The 22,832-nt window shown below is 43.4% G+C and overlaps 1 protein-coding gene and 1 long non-coding RNA gene across 3 annotated transcripts in view; one reads left to right on the top strand and one right to left on the bottom strand.

Annotated features, from left to right (window-relative positions):
• nsmce2 (NSE2 (MMS21) homolog, SMC5-SMC6 complex SUMO ligase) overlaps positions 1 to 22,832 on the bottom strand; it is a 199,441-nt gene that overhangs the window by 118,945 nt on the left and 57,664 nt on the right. For both annotated transcript variants that reach the window (XM_072467034.1, XM_072467035.1), the window contains exon 4: positions 22,416 to 22,569. In XM_072467034.1, coding sequence (XP_072323135.1) covers positions 22,416 to 22,569 — 154 coding nt within the window. The remainder of the gene's footprint in view (positions 1 to 22,415; positions 22,570 to 22,832) is intronic.
• Positions 8,849 to 22,832, top strand: part of LOC140385170 (uncharacterized) — a 56,023-nt gene continuing 42,039 nt past the window's right edge. The window contains exon 1 of the long non-coding RNA XR_011933301.1: positions 8,849 to 9,078. This is a non-coding gene — a long non-coding RNA (uncharacterized lncRNA). The remainder of the gene's footprint in view (positions 9,079 to 22,832) is intronic.

The following is a 22,832-nucleotide window of genomic DNA, read 5'->3' as shown; positions in this document are numbered from 1 at the left end:
CTCTTAAAAGTTTGTTTACCCACCAAATGAAACCTGCCATTCATAAAGTTTCTCAATTCATCAACCCACTTCCTAGTTATTGTCTCTGGCTACAATTTTTTAATCTTGATGCACAACAGGGATACTCTGACAATTAATGGACCAGTCATTCGATTTGTCACTTCACAGTCTTCCAGCTTCAATATAAGAACTAGGAGAGGGAGACCATACAGCCCCTCGAACATACTCTGCATTCAATTCGATCACGGCTGACATTAAACTTCAGCTCCACTTTCCCGCCTGTTTCCATATTCCTCATCTCAATCCCAAATGATCAACTCCTCAACCTGGGCCCTAGATTCCCAAGCCAGGGGAAACAACCCCTCAGTGTTCACCCTGTCAAGCCCTTTCAGAATCTCTTTTTAAATAAATTTAGAGTACCCAATTCCACCGCCCCCCCCCCCCCCCCCCCCCCCTCCCTATTTAAGGTGCAATTTAGCTTGGCCAATCCACCTATCCTGCCCATCTTTTTGGATTTGGTGGGGGTGAGGCCCACTCAGGCACGGGGAGCACGTGCAAACTCCACACGGACAGTGACCCAAGGCCGGGATCGAATCTGGGTCCTCTGCGCCGTGAGACAGCAGTGCTACCCACTGCACCGCCATGCCGCCCCCATTTTCAGAAAATCTTGTATGTTCCGATGATATCACATCGCGTCTTACTTCACTCCAGAATTCAACAACTTCAGATCGTAAGCACAGTTGCATTTTTTTGTGGCCGCCAGCAGTTGGCTATGACCCCACCATTGCCATTCCCAAATGCTATATAGATAGAGCAATATTTTGTTTTCTTAATTTTCTAATTACAACTCCAAATCAACAATGTAGATGTAGTTACAGGAAATGTAGACTCTGCCAATGTAGAGTCTGGTCATAAATCAATAGAACACCAAATTCAATGTTTGACCTGCCCTATGGGTTCTGATCTTACTCTGGGAATGGGTAAGAAACGATAATAGCAGTTCTGATGGAAGGGCACCGACCTGAGACATTAACTCAGTTTCGCTCGCCACAGATGCTGCCCAGCCTGCTGAATATTTCCAGCAATTTCTTTTTTTATTTTATATTAGAAAACCCAATTTGGCCTGTGGGGAATGGTCGGAGAGGGATAATCACTATCCAATGAGCTTAGTTGTAAACTGTAAATGTTTAGACAATGGGCGCGATCAAATGGCCACACTGTGCCTGAAAGGCAACTGACAACGTGGCCAATAGATGCCACGAGACCCCCCCACTCGCGGGATCTCCCGGCTCACACTGCCTCACAAGGTCAAACACGATCTCTCAAGATATTGCGATATAAATCCCGTCCATTGTGGGCGGGATCAATTTTTGGCAAATCTGCATATTAGCGAAGCAGCTAGTCTCACTGTAATGTGCAGTTTACCGAGGCACCCGTGGTGTTGGGATCCATCCACTATGCCTTTGAGACCTCAGGCGAGCGCCGCTCAGTACTGGTCTCCCCTAACGGGAGCCAGATGAACGGTACTCGTGGGGGTCTCCCATGGATGGGCTGCGAGCGCCGGGAAACATGCGGCTAAACGTGCTTGCTCTGGACTTTGTTCCCATTTAGTTAAAATCGCACCCAAAAGGCGAGAACCCCAGGTTGAGTGCAGTTATGATACTCATGGTTAAACAGCTGACAATTAGGCCTGATGATTGGCTGCTTGGAGGACTGCTGCTGAGATGGAACTGTGTGAAGTCTCCCCATGTCTCCCCATGTCTGCGTGGGTTTCCTCCGGGTGCTCCAGTTTCCTCCCACAAGTCCCGAAAGACGTGCTGTTAGGGGGTAGGCGTCCCATGTCGACGCTACCATCAAGAAAGCACAACAGCGCCTATACGTCCTCAGGAAACTAAGGAAATTCGGCATGTCCACATTGACTTTTACCAACTTTTACAGATGCACCATAGAAAGCATCCTATCAGGCTGCATCACAGCCTGGTATGGCAACTGCTCGGCCCAGGACCGCAAGAAACTTCAGAGAGTCGTGAACACCGCCCAGTCCATCACACAAACCTGCCTCCCATCCATTGACTCCATCTACACCTCCCGCTGCCTGGGGAAAGCGGGCAGTATAATCAAAGATCCCTCCCACCCGGCTTACTCACTCTTCCAACTTCTTCCATCGGGCAGGAAATACAGAAGTCTGAGAACACGCACAAACAGACTCAAAAACAGCTTCTTCCCCACTGTCACCAGACTCCTAAATGACCCTCTTATGGACTGATTTCATTAACACTACACCCTGTATGCTTCATCCGATGCCAGTGCTTATGTAGTTACATAGTATATGTTGTGTTGTCCTATTATGTATTTTCTTTTCTTCCCTTTTCTTCTCATGTACTTAATGATCTGTTGAGCTGCTCGCAGAAAAATACTTTTCACTGTACCTCGGTACACGTGACAATAAACAAATCCAATCCAATCCAACCCAATTTGGACATTCTGAATTCTCTCTCATGTGTACCCAAACAGGTGCCGGAATGTGGTGACTGGGGGATCTTCAAAGTAACTTCATTGCAGTGTTAATGTAAGCCTACTTGTGACAATAAAGATTATTATACCCAAACTTATTATTGATCAGCTAATTATCAGGCCAACACACTCTGCAACACAGGTATAGTCCAGGCCCTGTATTTTAGATAACCCTAATCCTCCTAGAAATAAAATGGCATGTAGATCTTGTGCACCAACCTACAACTCCACTTACAGAATCTATCAGGGGTTACAACTGTCCTTGCTAAATAAGTGAAAATATATTAAATTTGAATACAAATATAACAGAGTAAAACAAACCATTTACAAATCATATATAATCATATAGCTTAAGTTATTCAATACTAATCAGGATATTAAACTACCTATAAGAAAATAGTCCAATAAATCAAAGAATGGTTGTCCTGTGCAATCGTAGATGTTTCAGGTGGGATAGAGGGGGATGTAAAAGGGGTGGAGGTGTTGCGCTACTGGTTAGGGAGAATATCACAGCTGTACTGCGGGAGGACACCTCAGAGGGCAACGAGGCTAAATGGGTAGAGATCAGGAATAAGAAGGGTGCAGTCATAATGTTGGGGGTTTAACTACAGGCCACCCAACAGCCAGCGGAAGTTAGAGGAGCAGATAGGTAGACAGATTTTGGAAAGGAGTAAAAGCAACAGGGTTGTTGTGATGGGAGACTTTAACTTCCCCAATATTGACTGGGACTCACTTAGTGCTAGGGGCTTGGATAACGAGTGATATCGTAGGCCTCGTCAAAACGAAAAAGGAGGCATTTGTCAGGACGAGAAGGCTGGGAACAGACGAAGCTTGTGTGGAATATAAGGAAAGTAGGAAGGAACTTAAGCAAGGAGTAAGGAGGGCTAAAAGGGGTCACGAAAAGTCATTGGCAAATAGGGTTAAGGAAAATCCCAAGGCTTTTTACACGTACATAAAAAGCAAGAGGGTAGCCAGGGAAAGGGTTGGCCCACTGAAGGCGAGGGAACCTATGTGTGGAGCCAGAGGAAATGGGCGAGGTACTAAATGAATATTTTGCTTCAGTATTCACCAAGAGAAGGAATTGGTGGATGTTGAATCTGGAGAAGGGTGTGTACATAATCTGGGTCACACTGAGATCCAAAAAGACGAGGTGTTGGGCGTCTTGAAAAATATTAAGGTGGATAAGTCCCCAGGGCCTGATGGGATCGACCCAGAATACTGAAGGAGGCTAGAGAGGAAATTGCTGAGGCCTTGACAAAAATCTTTGGATCCTCACAGTCTTCAGGTGATGTCCCGGAGGACTGGAGAATAGCCAATGTTGTTCCTTTGTTTAAGAAGGGTAGCAAGGATAATCCAGGGAACTACAGGCCGGTGAGCCTTATGTCAGTGGTAGGGAAATTACTGGAGAGAATTCTTCGAGACAGGATCTACTCCCATTTGGAAGCAAATGGACGTATTAGCGAGAGGCAGCACGGTTTTGTGAAGGGGAGGTCGTGTCTCACTAACTTGATAGAGTTTTTCGAGGAGGTCACAAAGATGATTGATGCAGGTAGGGCAGTGGATGTTGTCTATAGAGCCCTCATGGCAGACTGGTACAAAAGGTGAAGTCACACGGGATCAGGGGTGAGCTGGCAAGATGGATACAGAACTAGCTAGGTCATAGAAGGCAGAGAGTAGCAATGGAAGGGTGCTTTTCTGATTGGAGGGCTGTGACTAGTAGCGTTCCACAGGGATCAGTGCTGGGACCTTTGCTGTTCGTAGTATATATAAATGATTTAGAGGAAAATGTAACTGGTCTGATTAGTAAGTCTGCAGATGACACAAAGTTTGGTGGAATTACGGATAGCAATGAGGACTGTCAGAGGATACAGCAGGATTTAGATCGTTTGGGCGGAGAGATGGCAGATGGAGTTTAATCCGGACAAATGTGAGGTAATGCATTTTCGAAACATAGGTTTCATAAAAGGAAGTCTGACATCGAAGGTAGGGAATATACAGTGAATGGTAGAATCCTCAAAAGTATTGACAGTCTGAGAGATCTAGGTGTACAGGTCCACAGGTCACCGAAAGGGACAACACAGGTCGAGAAGGTAGTCAAGAAGTCAAGAAGGCATACGGCATGCTTGCCTTCATTGGCCGGGGCATTGAGTATAAAAATTGGCAAGTCATGTTGCAGCTGGAGAAAATCTTAGTTAGGCCACACTTGGAGTATAGTGTTCAATTCTGGTCGCCACACTACCAGTAAGGATGTGGAGGCTTTAGAGAGGGTGCAGAAGAGATTTACCAGGATGTTGCCTGGTATGGAGTGCATTAGCTATGAGGAGAGGTTGAATAAACTCGGTTTGTTCTCACTGGAACGACAGGTTGAGGAGCAACCTGATCGAGGTCTACAAAATTATGAGGGGCATACACAGAGTGGATAGTCAGAGGCTTTTTCCCAGGGTAGAGGAGTCAATTACTAGGGGGCATAGGTTTAAGGTGCGAGGGGCAAGGTTAGAGGAGATGTACGAGGCAAGTTTTTTTTACACAGAGGGTAGTGGGTGCCTGGAACTCGCTGCCGGAGGAGGTGGTGGAAGCAGGGACGATAGTGACGTTTAAGGGGCATCTTGACAAATACATGAATCGGATGGGAATAGAGGGATACCGACCCAGGAAGTGTAGAAGATTTTAATTTAGACGGGCAGCATGGTCGGCGCAGGCTTGGTGGGCCGAAGGGCCTGTTCCGGTGCTGTACTTTTCTTTGTTCTTTGTTCGCAGTGCAGAAAGAGGCCATTCAGCCCATTGAGTCTGCACCGACCCTACAAAAGAGCAGCCTACCTAGGCCCACTACCCCGCCCATCCATGTAACACCACCCAATCGGCACATCTTTGGACCTGAGAGGTAATTTATCGTGGCCAATCCACCTAACCTGCACATCTTTGGACTTGTGGGAGGAAGCCGGAGCACCCGGAGGAAACCCACACAGACACGGGGAGAACATGCAGACTCCGCACAGATAGTCAGCCAAGGCTGGATTTGAACCCGGGTCCCTGGCGCTGTGTGACAGCAGTGCTAACCACTGTGCTGCCCTAATGAATGCCAAAATGAATGTGTCACTTTTCCATCAGTGTGTTTATACTCATAGTACTCCTGATGGAATTGTAATTTTTCTGTAAGTTCTGATGCAATCCCCAAAAGATCCGAATATATAATTTTGCAAAAAGCACCAGTGTATAAGACAAGCCATCATCCCGTTCAAGATGCTAACTGCATGTAGGACACAGAACCCTAGAAGTGGGACATACATACAAACAGAAGTAGGCCATTCGGCCCCTCGAGCCTGCTCCGCCATTTAATAAGCTCACAGCTTATCTGACAGTAACCTCAAATTTGCATCCCACCTACTCCTGATAACCTATCGCCACCTTGCTGACCAAGAACCCATCCGCCTCTGCCCCGCACAACTGAAGCATAACCTCCCTACTTTTTTATTCAATTCTCCACCTGTGTTGCCTCTTTCAGAACCTGTGGACCTGTACACCTAGATCTCTCAGACTGTCAATGCTTTTGAGGGTTCTACCATTCAATAAATCATAAATACTATTAGTTTTCCTAATTAATTGCTGTACCTGCACACTAGTTATTGTGATTCATGCAAAAGGACACCCAGATCCCTTTGCACCTCAGAGGTCTGCAATCTCTCACCATTTAGGTAATATGCTTCTTTCTTATTTTTCCTACCAAGGTGGATAATGTCCCACATTATGGGCGTCATTCTCCGACCCCCCGCCGGGTTGGAGAATCGCCGGGAGCTGCCGTGAATCCCGCCCCCGCCGGTTGCCGAAGTCTCCGGAACTGTATATTCGGCGGGGGCGGGAATCGGGCCGTGCCGGTTGGCGGGCCCCCCCGCTCGATTCTCCGACCCGGATGGGCCGAAGTCCCGCCGATAAATTGCCTGTCCCGCCGGCATGGATTAAACCACCTTTTGAACGGCGGGACAAGGCGGCGTGGGCGGGCTCCGGGGTCCTGGGGGGCGCCCCACGATGGCCTGGCCCGCGATCGGGGCCCACCGATCCGCGGGCGGGCCTGTGCCGTGGGGGCACTCTTTCTCTTCCGCCTCCGCCACGGTCTCCACCATGGCGGAGGCGGAAGAGACTCCCTCCACTGCGCATGCGTGGGAAACTGTCAGCGGCCGCTGATGCTCCCGCGCATGCGCCGCCCGGGGATGTCATTTCCGCGCCAGCTGGCGGAGCAACAAAGGCCGTTTCCGCCAGCTGGCGGGGCGGAAATTCCTCCGGCGCCGGCCTAGCCCCTCAATGTTGGGGCTCGGCCCCCAAAGATGCGGAGCATTCCGCACCTTTGGGGCGGCGCGATGCCCGTCTGATTGGCGCTGTTTTGGGCGCCAGTCGGCGGACATCGCACCATTTCGGGAGAATTTCGCCCTATATTCCAATTGCCAGACCGTAACCTATTTATATCGTTTTGTATCCTCCTTAGGTCCTCTTCACAACTTACTTTCCTACCTATCTTGTCACCAGCAAATTTGACAACCTGTCTTTTAAGACATTTATATAAATTTTACAAATTGAGGCTCCAGCACTGATCCCTGTGGCACACCAAATCTTGCCAACCTGAGAAAGATCCATTTATGGCTGCCCTCTGTTTCCTGTTAGCCAGCCTTTGTTGTGATACTTTACCAAATGCCTTCTGGAAATTTAAGTACAGGACATTACAAATATAATAAATACTATATTATATTGCAATAATAACTAAGCAAAGTATACACTCTGTTCAAAACATAGGTTTCATAAAAGGAAGTCTGACATCATTCAGGACAAAGCAACACAGTTGATTCGCACCACAATCACCATCATAACCATTCACTCCCTCTTCCACCAGCGCAACATGGCTGCAGTGTGTATCAAGACATCCTCAACAGTACCTCACAACTCAGTACTTTGCAATTTAAATGATCATAGTTTGTGGTATATGGTTTGTAAATCAAAAATACATTTTCTGATTGAAGGGAGTATAAGTGACAACTTGTTCTGAGGTTGGTGTCTCTGACCTTTATTTAAGAGTTTGTATCCTTGAATGTGTAGAGCACAGAGCAATGGAAATGCTTTAGTAAAGGAGATTGCATTTTAGATTTGCTGAAATCATTCAGAAGCCCAGTTGCAGTGTTTTTTGTTGAACATTCAAAAATACCAGTCAGTAACTGTGACAGCTTTTTGCCCTTGGTTACTTTCCGTTTTGTCACCCTCTCTATTGCTTTTTCTGTTGTTTTTTTCTCTGTTGTTCTTTTGGAACCACAGAATTCCTACAGTGCAAAAGGAGGCCATTCGGCCCAGCGGGTCTGCACCGACCCTCTCTGAAAGAGCACCCTAGTTAGGACCACTCCCTGCCCTATCCCCATAACCCCACGCAGCCTTTCGGACACTAAGGGGCAATTTTAGCATGGCCAATCCACCTAACCTGCAAATCTTTGGACAGAGGGAGGAAACCAAAGCACCCGGTGAGAACCCACACAGACACGGGGCGAAAGTGCAAACTCCACACAGTGACCCAAGGCCGGAGTTGAACCCGAGTCCCTGGCGCTGTGAGGCAGCAGTGCTGACCACTGTGCCATCGTTCCACCCTTGTTCCTCTGGCGCTTTCTCTCTTTCAATTTGTTGGCTGATTACACACATGTACAGTAGTCTGCTGCCTAGAAAATGAAAGGCCGCAACCATGTGGGATCACCACTCCCCAGACTCCTGTCCACGTCACACACCATCTGGACTTCAATAAGTCATTGCTCCTCATCGTCGCCGGGTCAACAATGTGGAACTCCCTACCCAACAGAATTGTGGGAGGACCTTCACCACATCGACTACAGCTGGTCAAGAAGGTGCCTCACCACAACCTTCTCAAGGGCAATTAGCGATAGGCAATAAATGCTGATCTTGCCAGCAAAAACCTATGAATAAAAATCCCAAAGAACACTAAAAAACTTATCAGAAAAAATTCGAATAAATCAGGGAAAGTAGCATTATTGCACAAAATGAATAAATAAAAGCCAATACAGGATTTAGTCCTCCAAGTTTAGAACAAATGTACTCCAGCTTTCCCTCTGTTGGTGCTGTGATAATCTCCTATTTGCGCAATTTTTCCTCTCGTCCATTTTCCATGTTGGATCCTCCAGATAAGCATGAACTAACTGCTTTTATACATCAGCCAACCAATAGGCTGAGAGGGAGCAACAGAGAAAGCGACACACATGGAAAGTAACCAAAGGCAAACAGCTCTCATAGTTACTGACTGGTATTTATGAGTGTTGAACAAAAAACATTGCAGCTGGACTTCTGAATGATTTCAACAAATCTAAAACGCTTTCTCCTTTACTTCAGTATTTACTGATTAGGGCTCTGTGCCCTACACATTCAAGGATATAAACTCTTACATAAAGGTCAATGGCCCTAATCTCCAAACAAGTTATCATTTATACTTCCTTTAATCAGAAAATTCCGCTATCAATAATCACTAACTGAAATGTACGGGAACAAACGAGGAGCTGCAAAATTCATTCTTCCAAGTACAGAACCGTAAGTACATTATGGCTGTCACTGAGTAATATGTTCTCTACATTCTGTGCTAGTTGTGAAAATGATTCACTTTGCAATCAAAGACTGAATGCTTTTAACTAATCTTATTACAAAGGAGGATTTAAAAGAACTAAATGTAATCATGAGTTCCTAGAAAAAAATCTATAGCACAGTAAACAGAAAGCCTGCCAAATAATTCAATGTGCACAACTTCAGAATCACTTGAAGCAAATGACTCATACTGAGTCACACTTCTTTTTTTTTGGCATTTATACTGCTTCCATGGGTCGAAGTTAATATTCAACTCACTGTAAATTTAGCAATTTGTGAAAACAGTGGTTTCTATGACACTTCTAAAGTTTAAGCAGGCTGTTTACATTAAACCCCTGCAACCGAGCCAGTTTTACTAAGCGCAACACTTTTGCTCAGCAGGCGACAGATGCCAGAGCAACTCAAGGTTAATGGCTACCAAAACGATCACCTCGACGAAAAATATATACCACTCCAGGGTACATAGAGACTCTTAAGCAACCAATCGTAATAGCTGGAGGCACAGGTCTAACTTTTCCATGTCACTGAGAGCCACAACAGGTCAACACTGCCGTTGACAGAATGCGAGTAAAATGTAGAACAAACAGGATTTTGATAATTATGTTGCAAGGAGGTACTTTTGAACAAGAAATAGGAGGCTGACAATGCTGCTCTGGTGCATGGTGCCAGAGCTGGGTACCCGCCAGGCACTGAATGCACACATGCTTCCCTCAAGAGAATTACTGCGCCACCATCAGCTCCATGTGCTGCATGTCAAGACTATCAAATATTTATTGCTATAAGCCTACTTCATTAATGGCCAGTTTATTATAACAAATATTCAACACACAACATATAAATCGCGGGTACCTTGGGTAGAATATCCGATATTAGCAACTCTTAAAGAGCTGCTGGTCAATGACAAAAGGGAAAATAACGATCTTCACATGGCACTATACTCCAATTTATAATATTTTAAAGAAAGAGTTTTGCTGGGATTCATAGAATTCTAATTTTAGGAAAGAGGTAGGTACAAAGCAGAAAATTGACATCCAATTTTTAAAGTCCTAGATTTGGACTGCTGGTGTCAGTGGAATAAGGCTAGGTCAAAGCCTTTCCACAGTATGGAAAGGGATAAAAGAAACAGCAAATCTAAAATTAATATGGTAATAAAATACTGCGGCTGGTGGAAATCTGAATTGACAGAAAATGTTGGAAATATTCAGCAAGCCAGGCAGCATTAGTGCAGACAAACACAGTTAACATTTCTGGTCAATAACCTTCCATCAGAACGAAAAGGAAGTTAAATATGTAACAGGTTACATAAATAATAATCTTTATTGTCACAAGTAGGCATACATTAACACTGCAATGAAGTTACTGTGAAAATCCCCTAGTCGCCACACTCCGCAGCCTGTTCGGGTACACTGAGGGAGAATTCAGAATGTCCAATTCACCCGACAAGCATGTCTTTCAGGACTTGCGGGAGAAAACCGGAGCACCCGGAGGAAACCCACACAGGCACAGGGAGAACGTGCAGACTCCACAGAGACAGTGACCCAAGCCGGGAATCGAACCTGGGATCATGGAGCTGTGAAGCATCAGTGCTAACAACTGTGCTACCGTGCTACTAAGTATCTGGCTAAATTGGATCGAAGTGCACTGAAATAATTCAGTTCCCAATTTAAAGTCATGCATTCTGCATTTGTTTTCATGTAATACCTTGTTTTTATATTATTTATTACTAAATATGCCACTTTAGGAAGGAGTAGAGTTGACTGGAGCAAAGGAGTTTCGTTTTGTAGCAGCTAAGAAATAAGGTTTTGTCAACAGGAAGTGCACCCAGATTCATGATTTTTAATATATTTATAATGCATTTCTGAGATTCATGGGCTAATGTTAACTTTTTGGGCACTAGGTAGCAGTGTGAATTATCACTGTTTTCAAGAGGTGCCATACAGCAGGGCCAGATACTTTGCAACTGAGAGCTGAGAGTGATGAATGAATCAAAAATGTTAAGGAAAATAAAGAACCTGCTTTTTAAAAATGTGTTCATGGGCACTGCTAGCAAGATCACCGTTTATTGCCAAACCCAAATTACCTTCCAGAAGCTGGTGATGAGTCGCCTTCTTGAACCACTACAGCCCATGTGGTGTAGGTATTCCTAAAGTACTGGAGACCGGGATTTCAGGATTTTGATCGAGCACAAATGAAGGACAGCGATATAATTCCAAGTCTGGGCGGCGTGCAATTTAGGGATATTTTCAGCAATGGTGTTCTCAAGCATCTGCTGCCTTTGCGCTTCTAGGTAGTGTAGGTCACAGCTGCAGACGGTGCACACCGCAGCCACACTTGCCAGGTAGTACAGATGCTATTTGCCATTTATCAGCCCAAGGCTGAGCATCCTCCAAAGTACGCTGCATGTGGACACAGACCAGATATAGCATTAGAATGCTTAAGGCGTTAGTGCCAATCAAATAGGCTGCTTTATCTTGGATAGTTTCAAGCTTCTTGAATGTTGTTGGAGCTACACTCATCCAGGCATTTGGAGAGTATTCATCACATTCCTGATTTGTGCTTTGAAGTTGGTGGAAAGACTTTAGTCAGGAGGTGAGTTATTTTGACCTGTGCTTGCAGCCACAGTGTTCATGCAGTTTTCCCGAGTTAAGTTTCTGGTCAGTGGGGATTACAAGGATATTGATAGTGGGGTTTCAGCAATGATAATGCCTTTCAATGTCAAGGGGAAGCACTTAGATTATCTCTAGATGGAGATGATTACTGTCTGGTACTTGTGTAATTGCCAATTGTCAGACCAGGCCGGAGTGTTATCCAGGTCTTACTGCATGTTGACAACAGCTGCTTCAGTATCTGATCAGTTATGGATGGTACGGCACACCGTGCAATCATGAACGAATATCCCCACTTCTGACCTTATGATGGACCTTATTAAGGTTGATCAAGCAGCTGAAGGTGGCTGGACGTAGGACAGTGGCCTGAAGAATTCTGGAGAGATGTCGAGAGGCCCGGACAATTGGCCTGAACAACGCCAACCATCTTCCTATGTGCTAGGTCCCCAGATACCCAGTAATTTCAATTTTCCTCGGACTCCTTGATGCTACACTCAGTCAAATGCTACCTTGATGGGAGGTCATGTGATGTGAGCGTGGGAGCGGCTGCATTTTCGTGAGCTCCAGCGCTGCTCTTCTTTTAATCCGTCTTTCATCCTAGTGCACATTTTGTATGTCTTTCCTTGGGTTGCAAGGCTTGTGCTATGTCTCAGGAAGAAAGAGCAGAGATAAAATGTTAAAATTCTCGTTTGCTCGTGGCGGAAGGAGTAGGCTGGAGTGGGGCTTTGCAGTGGCGCAGTTGCTTTTGAGCAGGCTTTCACCTTGGCGGTACTGTGTGCATCGGATGATGGCTGCAAACAGAAGTGTTTGCATGGAATGAAATGTTAAACTAGTTTATTTTGTATCACAAACAGAGCAATCTTTCCTTTTGACATCAACCAAGAAAAAACAGACTGCTTGATTGGCATTCCATCACCTTGATCATCCTTCAATATTTTACGGACATAGGAATTAGGAGAAGAAGGAGGCAATTCAGCCCCTCAAGCCTGCACCGTCATTCAACCATGGCTGATCTCTTCCTGCTCTCAAATCCCTCTCCCTAACTAGCCCCCTATCCCTTTAACCCATATCCCTTAATCCCTTTTTACCAACTGTTTGGTGTATGTTTTTTTTCCCTCTCCTCTACAAAGAAGCACTATACAACACTTGGTTGCTGCTATCTGAACAGGATTAAGCACTGGATCAGTTACAAGTGGCATTTCTTTGAACATATTGAAGTTTATAGCAGGAGCTTCAGAAGCCAGATGATGACAAAGAAGTGGATGAGAATTTCGCCAGCAATGACAGCAAGGTAAAGTCAGAGCAGGACAATATTGATTCAGTAGAAATAGGTTGGCTAGGTCACAGAATAAATATGGGATTTGAACCACAGGATTTGGCACATCTGTCCATCATCAGTCTTAACCGTAGAAAACATCCACGGACAGGAGTGGATTTGAGAGATGGGCAATGGTCCTTTTTGATGGGAGCTGAACAGGATGGCTTATAAACCGTAAGTTAGAAAACAGCACAGTGGTGTTCACGTAAGCAAGGATGATGGAGAAAAGTACAGCGAGATTCCACAACATTTTCTGGAAGCTAACATCATGCTAAAAGTGGCATGTTATGCAACCTGTGATACAAAGCTATATTAGTCAGAAAATTTACAATTTATATAAATGACTTGGAAGAAGGGACTGAGGTATGGTTACTAGATTTGTTGTTGACACAAAGATAGGTAGGAAAGTAAATTGTGAAGAGGATGTAAGGAGAGTATAAAGAGACATAGATTAAGTGAGTGGGCAAAAACCTGGCAAATGGAATACAATGTGGGCAAATGTGAGATTCTTTATTTTGGCAGGAAGAATAAAAAAGATTATCCAAATGGTGAGAGATTGTAGAGCTCTGAGGTGCAGAGGGATCGGAGTGTCCTGCATGAAGCACAAAATGCTTGTATATAGCAAGCAATTAGGAAGCTGACAGAACGTTATAATTTATTATAAGGGAAATTAATTACAAAAGTAGGGAGGTTAATGCTTCAGTTGTACAGGGCATTGGTGAGACCACATCTGAAATACTGTGTATAGTATTGGTCCTCTTATTTAAAGAAATATGTAAATGTGTTAGGAGCAGTTCAGAGAAGGTTTAACAGACTAATACCAGGAAAGGGCAGGTTGCCTTACGAGGAAAGGCTGGAGAGGTTGGGTTTGTATCCATTAGAGTTCCGAAGAGTAAAAGGCGATATCCTAAGAGGGATATTGACAGGGTGGATGCAGAAAAGATGTTTCCTCTTGTCGAGAATCTCTTCCTCAAAAGGTAGTGGGAAGCAGTGTCTTTGAATATTTTTAAGGCAGAGGTACATTCTTGATTAACAAGGGGGTGAAAGGTTATAGGAGGCAGGCAGGAATGGGCATTTTAAGTTACACTCAAATCAACCATGGTCCTATTGAAAAGCGTAGCAGGCTCCAGGGACCAAGCATGTTCGGAAAAAGCTTGTCGTCACTTTTCATTTGGTTTAAGCATTAAGACACCAACAAACCATTTTGTAGTACAGTGCTCTTACAAGATTCTTTCTGATAATGTCAGTGTTATGGAGAGTCCTTATTCAATAACGTGAACCAATGCTTAGTTGGATATGTTTCACAGTAGAACTGCAGTTGCCTGCATAAAAGAGGTCACACGAAGTATTTCAAGAAAATATCTATTTTATATCAAAACCCACACTGCGTTTGCCTCCAGAATTCCCTAACATGTTAACTCTCTTCAGAAACATCCACAATCAAAGAAATACCAATGGTAATTACTTCAAAGTGGCATTCATAGGTTACAACATGTCCTGGAGAACTTCACAGGAAGAGAAAAAATTATAAATGATATTAAAAGAAAATATTACGCCTTTGGTCTCCGACACTTTGAAATTATAAACTAAAAAGTAGAACATACTGTGAGAATGAAACTGCAAACTAAATCTGCTGTTTCCGAGATGCTTTGATCGTCTGCCCACTGAAACCATGAATTAAAAATAATTTCACAATTTGTTCCTTTCAAGTAAAGTTCATGTATTACACTAGCTCAAGGAAAACAAATGTCGAACATTTATTTAAAATGAAAATTCCACTGGTATAAATTAATAGCCTGCATTAACTACAATAAACCAACCATGCTCACTAAAATCACTGAAACATAGACATTGCATCAGGGTTATGTCAGCATCATTAATAACCTTTGCTTATAATAAAACTCTCTGTCCACCAGTGTTAAGGTTTGTTCATAGTTCTTGCCTAAAAATATCTGCTTCTTCAACATTTACATACATGCTCTTTCCTTCCCGATTGGCTATTTTCTACTTCTTACATTATTCTCTCCAATTACATTCTACCAAACACATGCTCCACAACACAACATGTCAGTTCATACATCCTTTAAATTAAAGTCACATAACAGACAAAAGAAATCCCTTCCACCCAACAAACCTACCAATAAAACTTGGCGCCAATAATGTCTCCCTTCACCACCAACATTGTGAACTCCTCCAGGAGGTAGGTAGAGAGCAGTGTGGGCGGTGAGGTTGGGGGCTGGCTGGCAGTGGGCAGAAGGATTCTGAACGTTATGGAATTCAGACACTCACTTTCTCAGGATTCAATAAGCACTGATCAGGTATCGGGACTTTTTCGATCTGGCAACAAAGGTTTCAAAATAAAATGGACTATTAACACAGAGGCCCATGCTAATGCTCTGGGGACAAGGTTTCAAATCCCACCACGGCAGCTGGAGAAAATTCAATTTAATTAATAAATCTAAAATTTCTTCTCCGCATTGCTGGATGCCAGGAAAGGATGCAGTCCGAGTTGGATCCTGATCCTTTGGTATCCGATGGGTTAGTTCTGGGAGTTCTTGTTCTTTATTTCTTCTTTTTCTTCGACGGGAGGCCCTGAAGTTTTGATCGCAATCCGAATATGTTGTTGCCGGTCCCCTCTCCACAAATGTATGGAATTATTTTGGTTCTGCTCTGGGCCTGGATATGGGGTTATGTTATGTTGTGTGGCATGTATGTAACTCCCCTTAGAACCAGGGTTTTTGTGCATTTTCTTTTGTTTTTTGTAAGGATGGGTATGCTGAATCGGTTCTGGGCTACGTCATGGGTGCAGATGGGTGTGATATCCAAGGAGAGGAAGCTATGATGGGTCGTTGATGCCTTTGGCTGCTGAGGTCGAGGGAGTTGGATGTTGTTGCGCGCCCGATCAGGCCACGGAAATTTAACCTGATTTCTTGTGATGATTGTGCCTCGTGCAACCTGGGAGTGTGTGCTACGTTTTATCTGATCTTGTTTATGACTTTATCCTGCTTCTCATTCGGACTTTAGTGAGGCCATATGAGTATTTATGTTTGTCTAAGGATTGTATCTAGCCAGTTGTGATGTTTTTCCCCAGTTCCATTCTGTACTCATGTATGTTAAGCCGTTTTCTTCTTCTTCTTGCTTAATACTATGTATTGTTTTGTAATTTTTTTCTGTAATTCTCTAAAATATAATACCTCAATAAATATACTTGATATACTTGTTTTTTTAAACATCTGAACTTTAAAGACAGTCACAGTAATGCTGAACATCAAACCATCATTGTGTAAAAACCCATCTGGTTCACCAATGTCCTTTAATTAAGGAAATCTGCCATCGTGCTTAGTCTGGCCTACATGTGAATGCAACCCACAGAAATGTGGTCGACTCTTAGCTGCCCTCTGAAATGGCCTCGCAAGTCACTCAGTTCAAGAGTGATCAGGGATGGGCAACGAATGCTGGCCTTGCCAGAGACGCCCACGTACCAAGAAAGAAAAAAGGCTGGGATATGCTAAAAAGCCTCGTCACAGCTAGCACTCTGCCAGCATGGCTATACTACTGTCTCGAATGTATGCTTTACTCCCGTTGTTATGCATCACCAATTAGCTAACTTATATATACTGCGCTCTTGTTTGCTAGAGTTATTTACCAACACTCCAGATCCCAAAGCGGTTTGTTTTATAGCTTGGACCAATTTCATATAGCTCTCTTGCCCGCCTTCTGAATCAATTCAGATCCTTTTGTATTCGGATTTCCCCATTCCACTTGGCGATCAAGCCTCCTCAGTTGACAGCTTTATTTCTGTCCCTAGTTCCCAATCTTTAAAGTGTACTGTGAAGAGTAATGATCCCACAGAAGTCCCTTTGCCACCCTCCTAGTGAGTCCTTGCCCTTTTGACGAATCTCCATTGACAATTATCCTTTGCCTTCTCAGGTACAATCAACTTTCAACTAACTGTACAAGGTTTTTCTCATTTCATGCCATCCTACCTTGTATACCAATCACTTGTGTGGCATCATCAAATAAATCCCTTGTTGCAGTCTATAATCACAAGCACAGAATTTATTTTGTCATGGTTTCCTTGAAGAACTTCAGTAAATTTGTAAGGCAAAACTTTCTATCCATAAATCGAGGCTGTAATTGCTCTCTCGTTGCCCATTTAACTAATTCATCCTACATTCTTTCAGCTTCCCAGTTTTGCTGTCTATGTTGCATCTGTTCAGTGTCACCTCCCATACCAATGCTTCCGACATATCTACCTGTATCCCCAATTTCCCCTCCCACCCGGCTTACTCATTCTTCCAACTTCTTCCATTGGGCAGGAGATACAAAAGACCACGCACGAACAGATTCAAAAACAGCTTCTTCCCTGCTGTTACCAGACTTCTAAACAACCCTCTTATGGGCTGATCTGATTAATACTACACCACTGCATGCTTCACCCGATGCCGGTGTCTATGTATTTACATTGTGTACCTTGTGTTGCCCTATTACATATTTTCATGTACAAATGACCTGTTTGAGCTGCACGCAGAAAAATACTTTTCACTGTACCTCGGTACACATGACAATAAACAAATCCAAATGAGGATTTCTCCCCCCCCCCCCCAACCCTCCCCAACCCTCCCCCCCCCCCCCCCCCCCCCCCCCACCCCACCACACATACACAGTAGTTACCAGGGTCCTTGCCTGAGTCCAATCTATTTTCAACAATTCAGCTCTCATCACTTGCCTTCCTTCCAAGGACCACAATAAGGCTTCCTTGTTCTCACCTTCCAACCCACCAGTCTTCACTGGATTATAGCTGCAATTTCTGCCACCATACTTCTCCCCCACTTCCCTTTAGGCGTTCTGAAAAACGATTCCCTCCATGACACCCTGGTCCACTCATCAACCATTCCCAAATGCTCCTCTGCTTCCCGCAATAGCCATCCTCCACAATACCGTGCTCTGCTCATCAACCATTACCAACAGCCTCTCCATTTCCCACGGCTCCTTCCCATAAAAGTATAGAAGCTGCAACTCCTACTTTTTCACCTCCTCCCTCCTCACCATAGATTATCATAGCATTTACAGTGCAGAAGGAGGCCATTCGGCCCATCGAGTCTGCACCGGCTCTTGGAAAGAGCACCCTACCCAAGGTCAACACCTCCACCCTATCCCCATAACCCAGTAACCCCACCCAACACTAAGGGCAATTTTGGACACTAAGGGCAATTTATCATGGCCAATCCACCTAACCCTGCACATCTTTGGACTGTGGGAGGAGACCGGAGCACCCGGAGGAAACCCACGCACACACGGGGAGGATGTGCAGACTCCGCACAGACAGTGACCCAAGCCGGAATCGAACCTGGGACCCTGGAGCTGTGAAGCAATTGTGCTAACCACAATGCTACCGTACTGCCCGAGGCATCCAGGCCCCAAACAAATAATTTACTTGTTCATCTTTCAATTTAATCTACCAAACTCACTATTCATGATTTAGTATACTTTACATTAGGGTGGCGAATGGAGGATTTTAGGAATATTGAATTATAAACCTTTGGCAATTTAAGGGTCAAAAAGCCTGGGGTTAGAGTCTGATTGTCTCATGTTTTTAAAAAGGATTTTGTTTTGCAGGACCTGGAAGCTTTTAGGAGCCAGAAGATGAAATTGACCAGAGGAATGTGTTTTTAGTCTGGACTAATACATTGTGTTTGACTGGGGAATGTCCCTGGGGAGTTAATGTGCTTTCCACCAAGAGAGTTAATTTGTTTATCAGCTTGGGGAGGTTATGTCATTGCTAAGGGATTCTGAGAGACATTTTGAGAAAACTTTGGAGAGGAATTGAAGTCTGATCTGTCTGACATGGAGTCCCAACTATCTCTCCCAATAGGATAGTTACAAAAGGAGTAATAATATTTAAAGCAGAGCAGTCTTGTCTGAGGACAAGGACGAAGCTGAAACATGCCAGATGAACCACCTTTTTGAAGATATTCAGCCAAAGTCTGAAGGGATTCTAACAGGAACCAAATCTGTTCTGTAAAGAAAGTATTACTCAATGCCATGCTGATGTCAAGATGGACTGAGAGCTCAATGTTTCTTTTATTGTTGTTTAATGGGAAATTGAGTAGTAGTGGTTAAGGGGTAATTGTACGCTGTTCCTTTCAGGTGTGAAGTTAAGTGTTTAATATTGTATTCATAATGAAGTTTTGTTTTAAAAATACCTCCTGAAGCGAATCATTCTTTCCACACAGTCTTACAAAATAACCTAAATATTGGGGTTTCGGTCCAGTATCCTAGCCACTGGTGGGGTCTTGTCTGGGATCGTAATATGTAGCCAAAAATAGATTCAGTGCCCACTTGGCAGAAGGTCACCATTCAGTGTGCAGTGTGTTCTGAGTTTGTGGTTGCCTGTCATTTTAATTCTCAACCCAACTCCTACTCTGACCATCACCTCATATACTGTTCAAATGACAGAAAGCAAATACAAATTTAGTTCCTCAGCCATTTTTTGTTCCCTTGTTTCTGACTGTTAAGGGGCCTACGTTAGTTTTTGTCAATCTTTTTCTCTTTACATACGTATAGAAACTTTTACAGTCAGTTTTTATGTTCCCACCAGCTTACTTTCATACTCTATTTTCCCCTTCTTAATCAATCCCTTGATCCGCCTTTGCTGAATTTTAAACTGCTCCCAATCCTCAGGTCTATTGCTTTTTCTTGCCAATTTGTATGCATCTACTTTGAATCTAATGCTATCTCTAATTTCCCTTGTAAGCCATGGTTTGGCCACAGTTCCCTTTCCATTCTTATGCCAAATAGGAATAAACAACACCCTTTGAATGCCTGCCATTGCCTGTCCACCGTCCTTCCTTTCAGTAATGTTTCCCAGTCCATCATAGCCAACTCATGAGATTCAGGACCATGGTCTCAGTATCAACTACCTCACTATCCACCTTAATAAAGAATTCTATCATATTATGGTCACTCATCCCAATGGGTTCTCTCAACTAGATTACCAACTAATCCTTTCTCATTGCAAAATACCCAGTCCACGATGGCCTGCTTCTCTTGTTGATTCCTCAACATATACCATCCCGTATACACTCCAGAAATTCCTCTATTGTACTGTGACTAACCCAATCTACATGCAGATGAAAGTCACCTAGAATCACAGTTGTTCCTTTATTGCATGTATCTTTGATTTTCTATCTAATGCTATTCCGAACATCATCAGTACAGTTTGGTGGTATGTATAGCACCGCCGCAAATGTTTTTTGCCCCTTGGTGCTTCTTAACTGGACCCATACAGATTCCACATTGTCTGTACGAATATCTTTCCTCAATGTTTTATCAATATCTTCTTTAAATCAACAATGCAACTCCACCACCTTTTCCCTTCTGTCTGTCCTTCCTAAACACTGAATAGTCCTCAACGTTTAGTTTCCATCCTTGGTCGCCTTAGAACCATGTCTTCATAATCCCAACTATATCATGTCCCTTTCCATCTATCTGCGCAACAAATTCATCCATTTTATTTTGAATGCTCTGAACGTTCAGGTAAAAAACCTTAAGGCTAGTCCTTTTAACCATTCCTTGTCCCTTTTTTACAGTGTCATCTGATTCTGGCCATTGATTTCTCTGCCTATCACTTTTCTTATTCTCCTTGCCGTCTTTTTCTCTTGTTCTTGATTCCCCCCACTCTGCATCCTTACATGGCTTCCCATCCCCCTGCCATATTAGTTTAAACCCCACCCTCCAAAAAGGCCATCAGTCCTGGTCCTGCCCAGGTGTAACCCGTCCAGTTTGTACTGGTCCCATCTCCCCCAGAACTGGTCCCAATGCACCAGGAATCTGAAACCCTCCACCTCACACCATCTTTTTAGCCACGTATTCATCCTTTATATCTTGTTGGGGTTGAACATACCTATCTGAGATGTCCTGCACCTTCAGAAGCTATGCAATAATGTTATCCCACTAAGAGACTCATCATTCATATACACTAAAGTGAACTTCCCGTACTTCCTTTATAGATATTGACTAAATTCGCCAGAGAAAGTTATGGTTTGTTCACTCCAAGGCAAGCACAATTTTAGCATTGAGATTTACTGCTAAACAATGTTTCTCGTATTGAAAATTTAACTTTTAGAACGGTGTAATCGCAGCCCTTAAAATATTATTGGAGATTTTTTTAAAAAGTAAATAACATTTTTCATTTCTTCTCTCTCTCTTAAAAAAAGTTGTTATGCAAATGTTCAAAACATAATGAAGGCTTGTATCATTACAAATTAAGCTGCAAAAGTCACATAAAAAATGTCACATGGTACAAAGTCCAAAAAAGAAACAAAAATCAACTGCCAAACTGTTTTCTATTAACACATTTTCTTGTTGAAGCCGCTTTTGGATCTTGTTTTACAGCTAAATGTTCCATTTAAAACAAAAAGCTGCAACTGTAACCAGGATAATCTTAATCACTTGGAGGTCTATCCAATGAAAACAACATGACAACCTCTGTCTATCCTGCTTCAAGTACTTTTTCTCCCTGTCCTCTTACCCAATTTTCCATCCAATTCAACTTATTATGGACCATCAGTCCAACGAAAAGTTAAAATGAGACTTTTATTATGAATTTTAATAAAAACAATGGTGATCCCCTTTGGCACCATGGGGGCCGTTTGGGGCCACCAGTTACAGGCTTTCAGATAAGAGATTGGAAAGGATGGGCTGAAGCATTCAGATCAGACACTAAGGGCTGCATTCTCCCACACCACCGCCTTAAGAAGGCCACGGACAAGATGCCGACAATGAAAAAAATCCATTGACCTCGGGCGGGATTCTCCGGTCGCCGGGTGAACGTGGTCGGAGAATCCCGCCCATAATTAATGGGAGATTTGCTGTTAAAACAGTTGGTATGGTCTTGAGTGCGTGAAATATAGCCCCAGCACTGGGAACAGGGTGCACGAAAGGGACAATAGGTTGGGCGGAGTGTGCATAATGTCCAGGCTGGAGAGTTCAGGAGAGAGAAAATAAAAATTGGGAGCTATCATGAGTGCTGAAAACAATTACCTTTTTTTTTTCTTAAAAACAATCCAAGTGAGTTAGCATAAACAATGTTAGATAGTCATTAACGTGCAATACGGCATACAAATGACAGATGTAAACAGAAATGTCAAGATGGTGGAAAGCTAACTAGATGGACTGTGTGGTCTTCTCTTCAGCAATTTTTATGTTCCAATATCTACTGAACTGCTGTGCGTTACAGTTTTACATTTTCATTAATGGTATATAACTCCTTTAAAAACTGTAATGTAATATAAGGTTTTCAACATGAGGTTAGAAATTGCAAACAATGATACGGATGTTTTAAATACAGAAACACTTACCTTGTTTTTTCATCTCCTTCAGTTGACCTTTAAAGTGGATATATTTATCATTTTTGATTAGATCCTCATCTTTGTTCAGATTTTTCAGCTCATTGAACCTTTTATCTACAAGTGATTTCAAATCAGGCATTCGTTCTGGTCGCTCTTGCTTTATCTATGGAAGAGAAGATTTATTCAATAATAATGAGGATGATAGGATTTTAACACGTTCATTTGAATTTAATCGCCTTCAATAACTATCTGCACTCAAACAACTAACTATCGGTGTTGTATTCTGCCATCCCTCAATATATCGAAGATAAACATTCTTGTGTCTACCATCTACATGATCAACAAGCAATCAATTTCTTCCTCATCAGTCAACTTCTTAGGTCTCAGTTATTCACCTTCATAGTAAGTAGATGCAATTATAAAATG

Source organism: Scyliorhinus torazame, chromosome 11 (genome assembly GCF_047496885.1).
Source record: "Scyliorhinus torazame isolate Kashiwa2021f chromosome 11, sScyTor2.1, whole genome shotgun sequence".
In the NCBI taxonomy this organism is placed as follows: domain Eukaryota; kingdom Metazoa; phylum Chordata; class Chondrichthyes; order Carcharhiniformes; family Scyliorhinidae; genus Scyliorhinus; species Scyliorhinus torazame.
The sequence above is the reverse complement of the archived record's forward strand: the minus strand, read 5'-3'. Positions and strand labels throughout refer to the sequence as shown.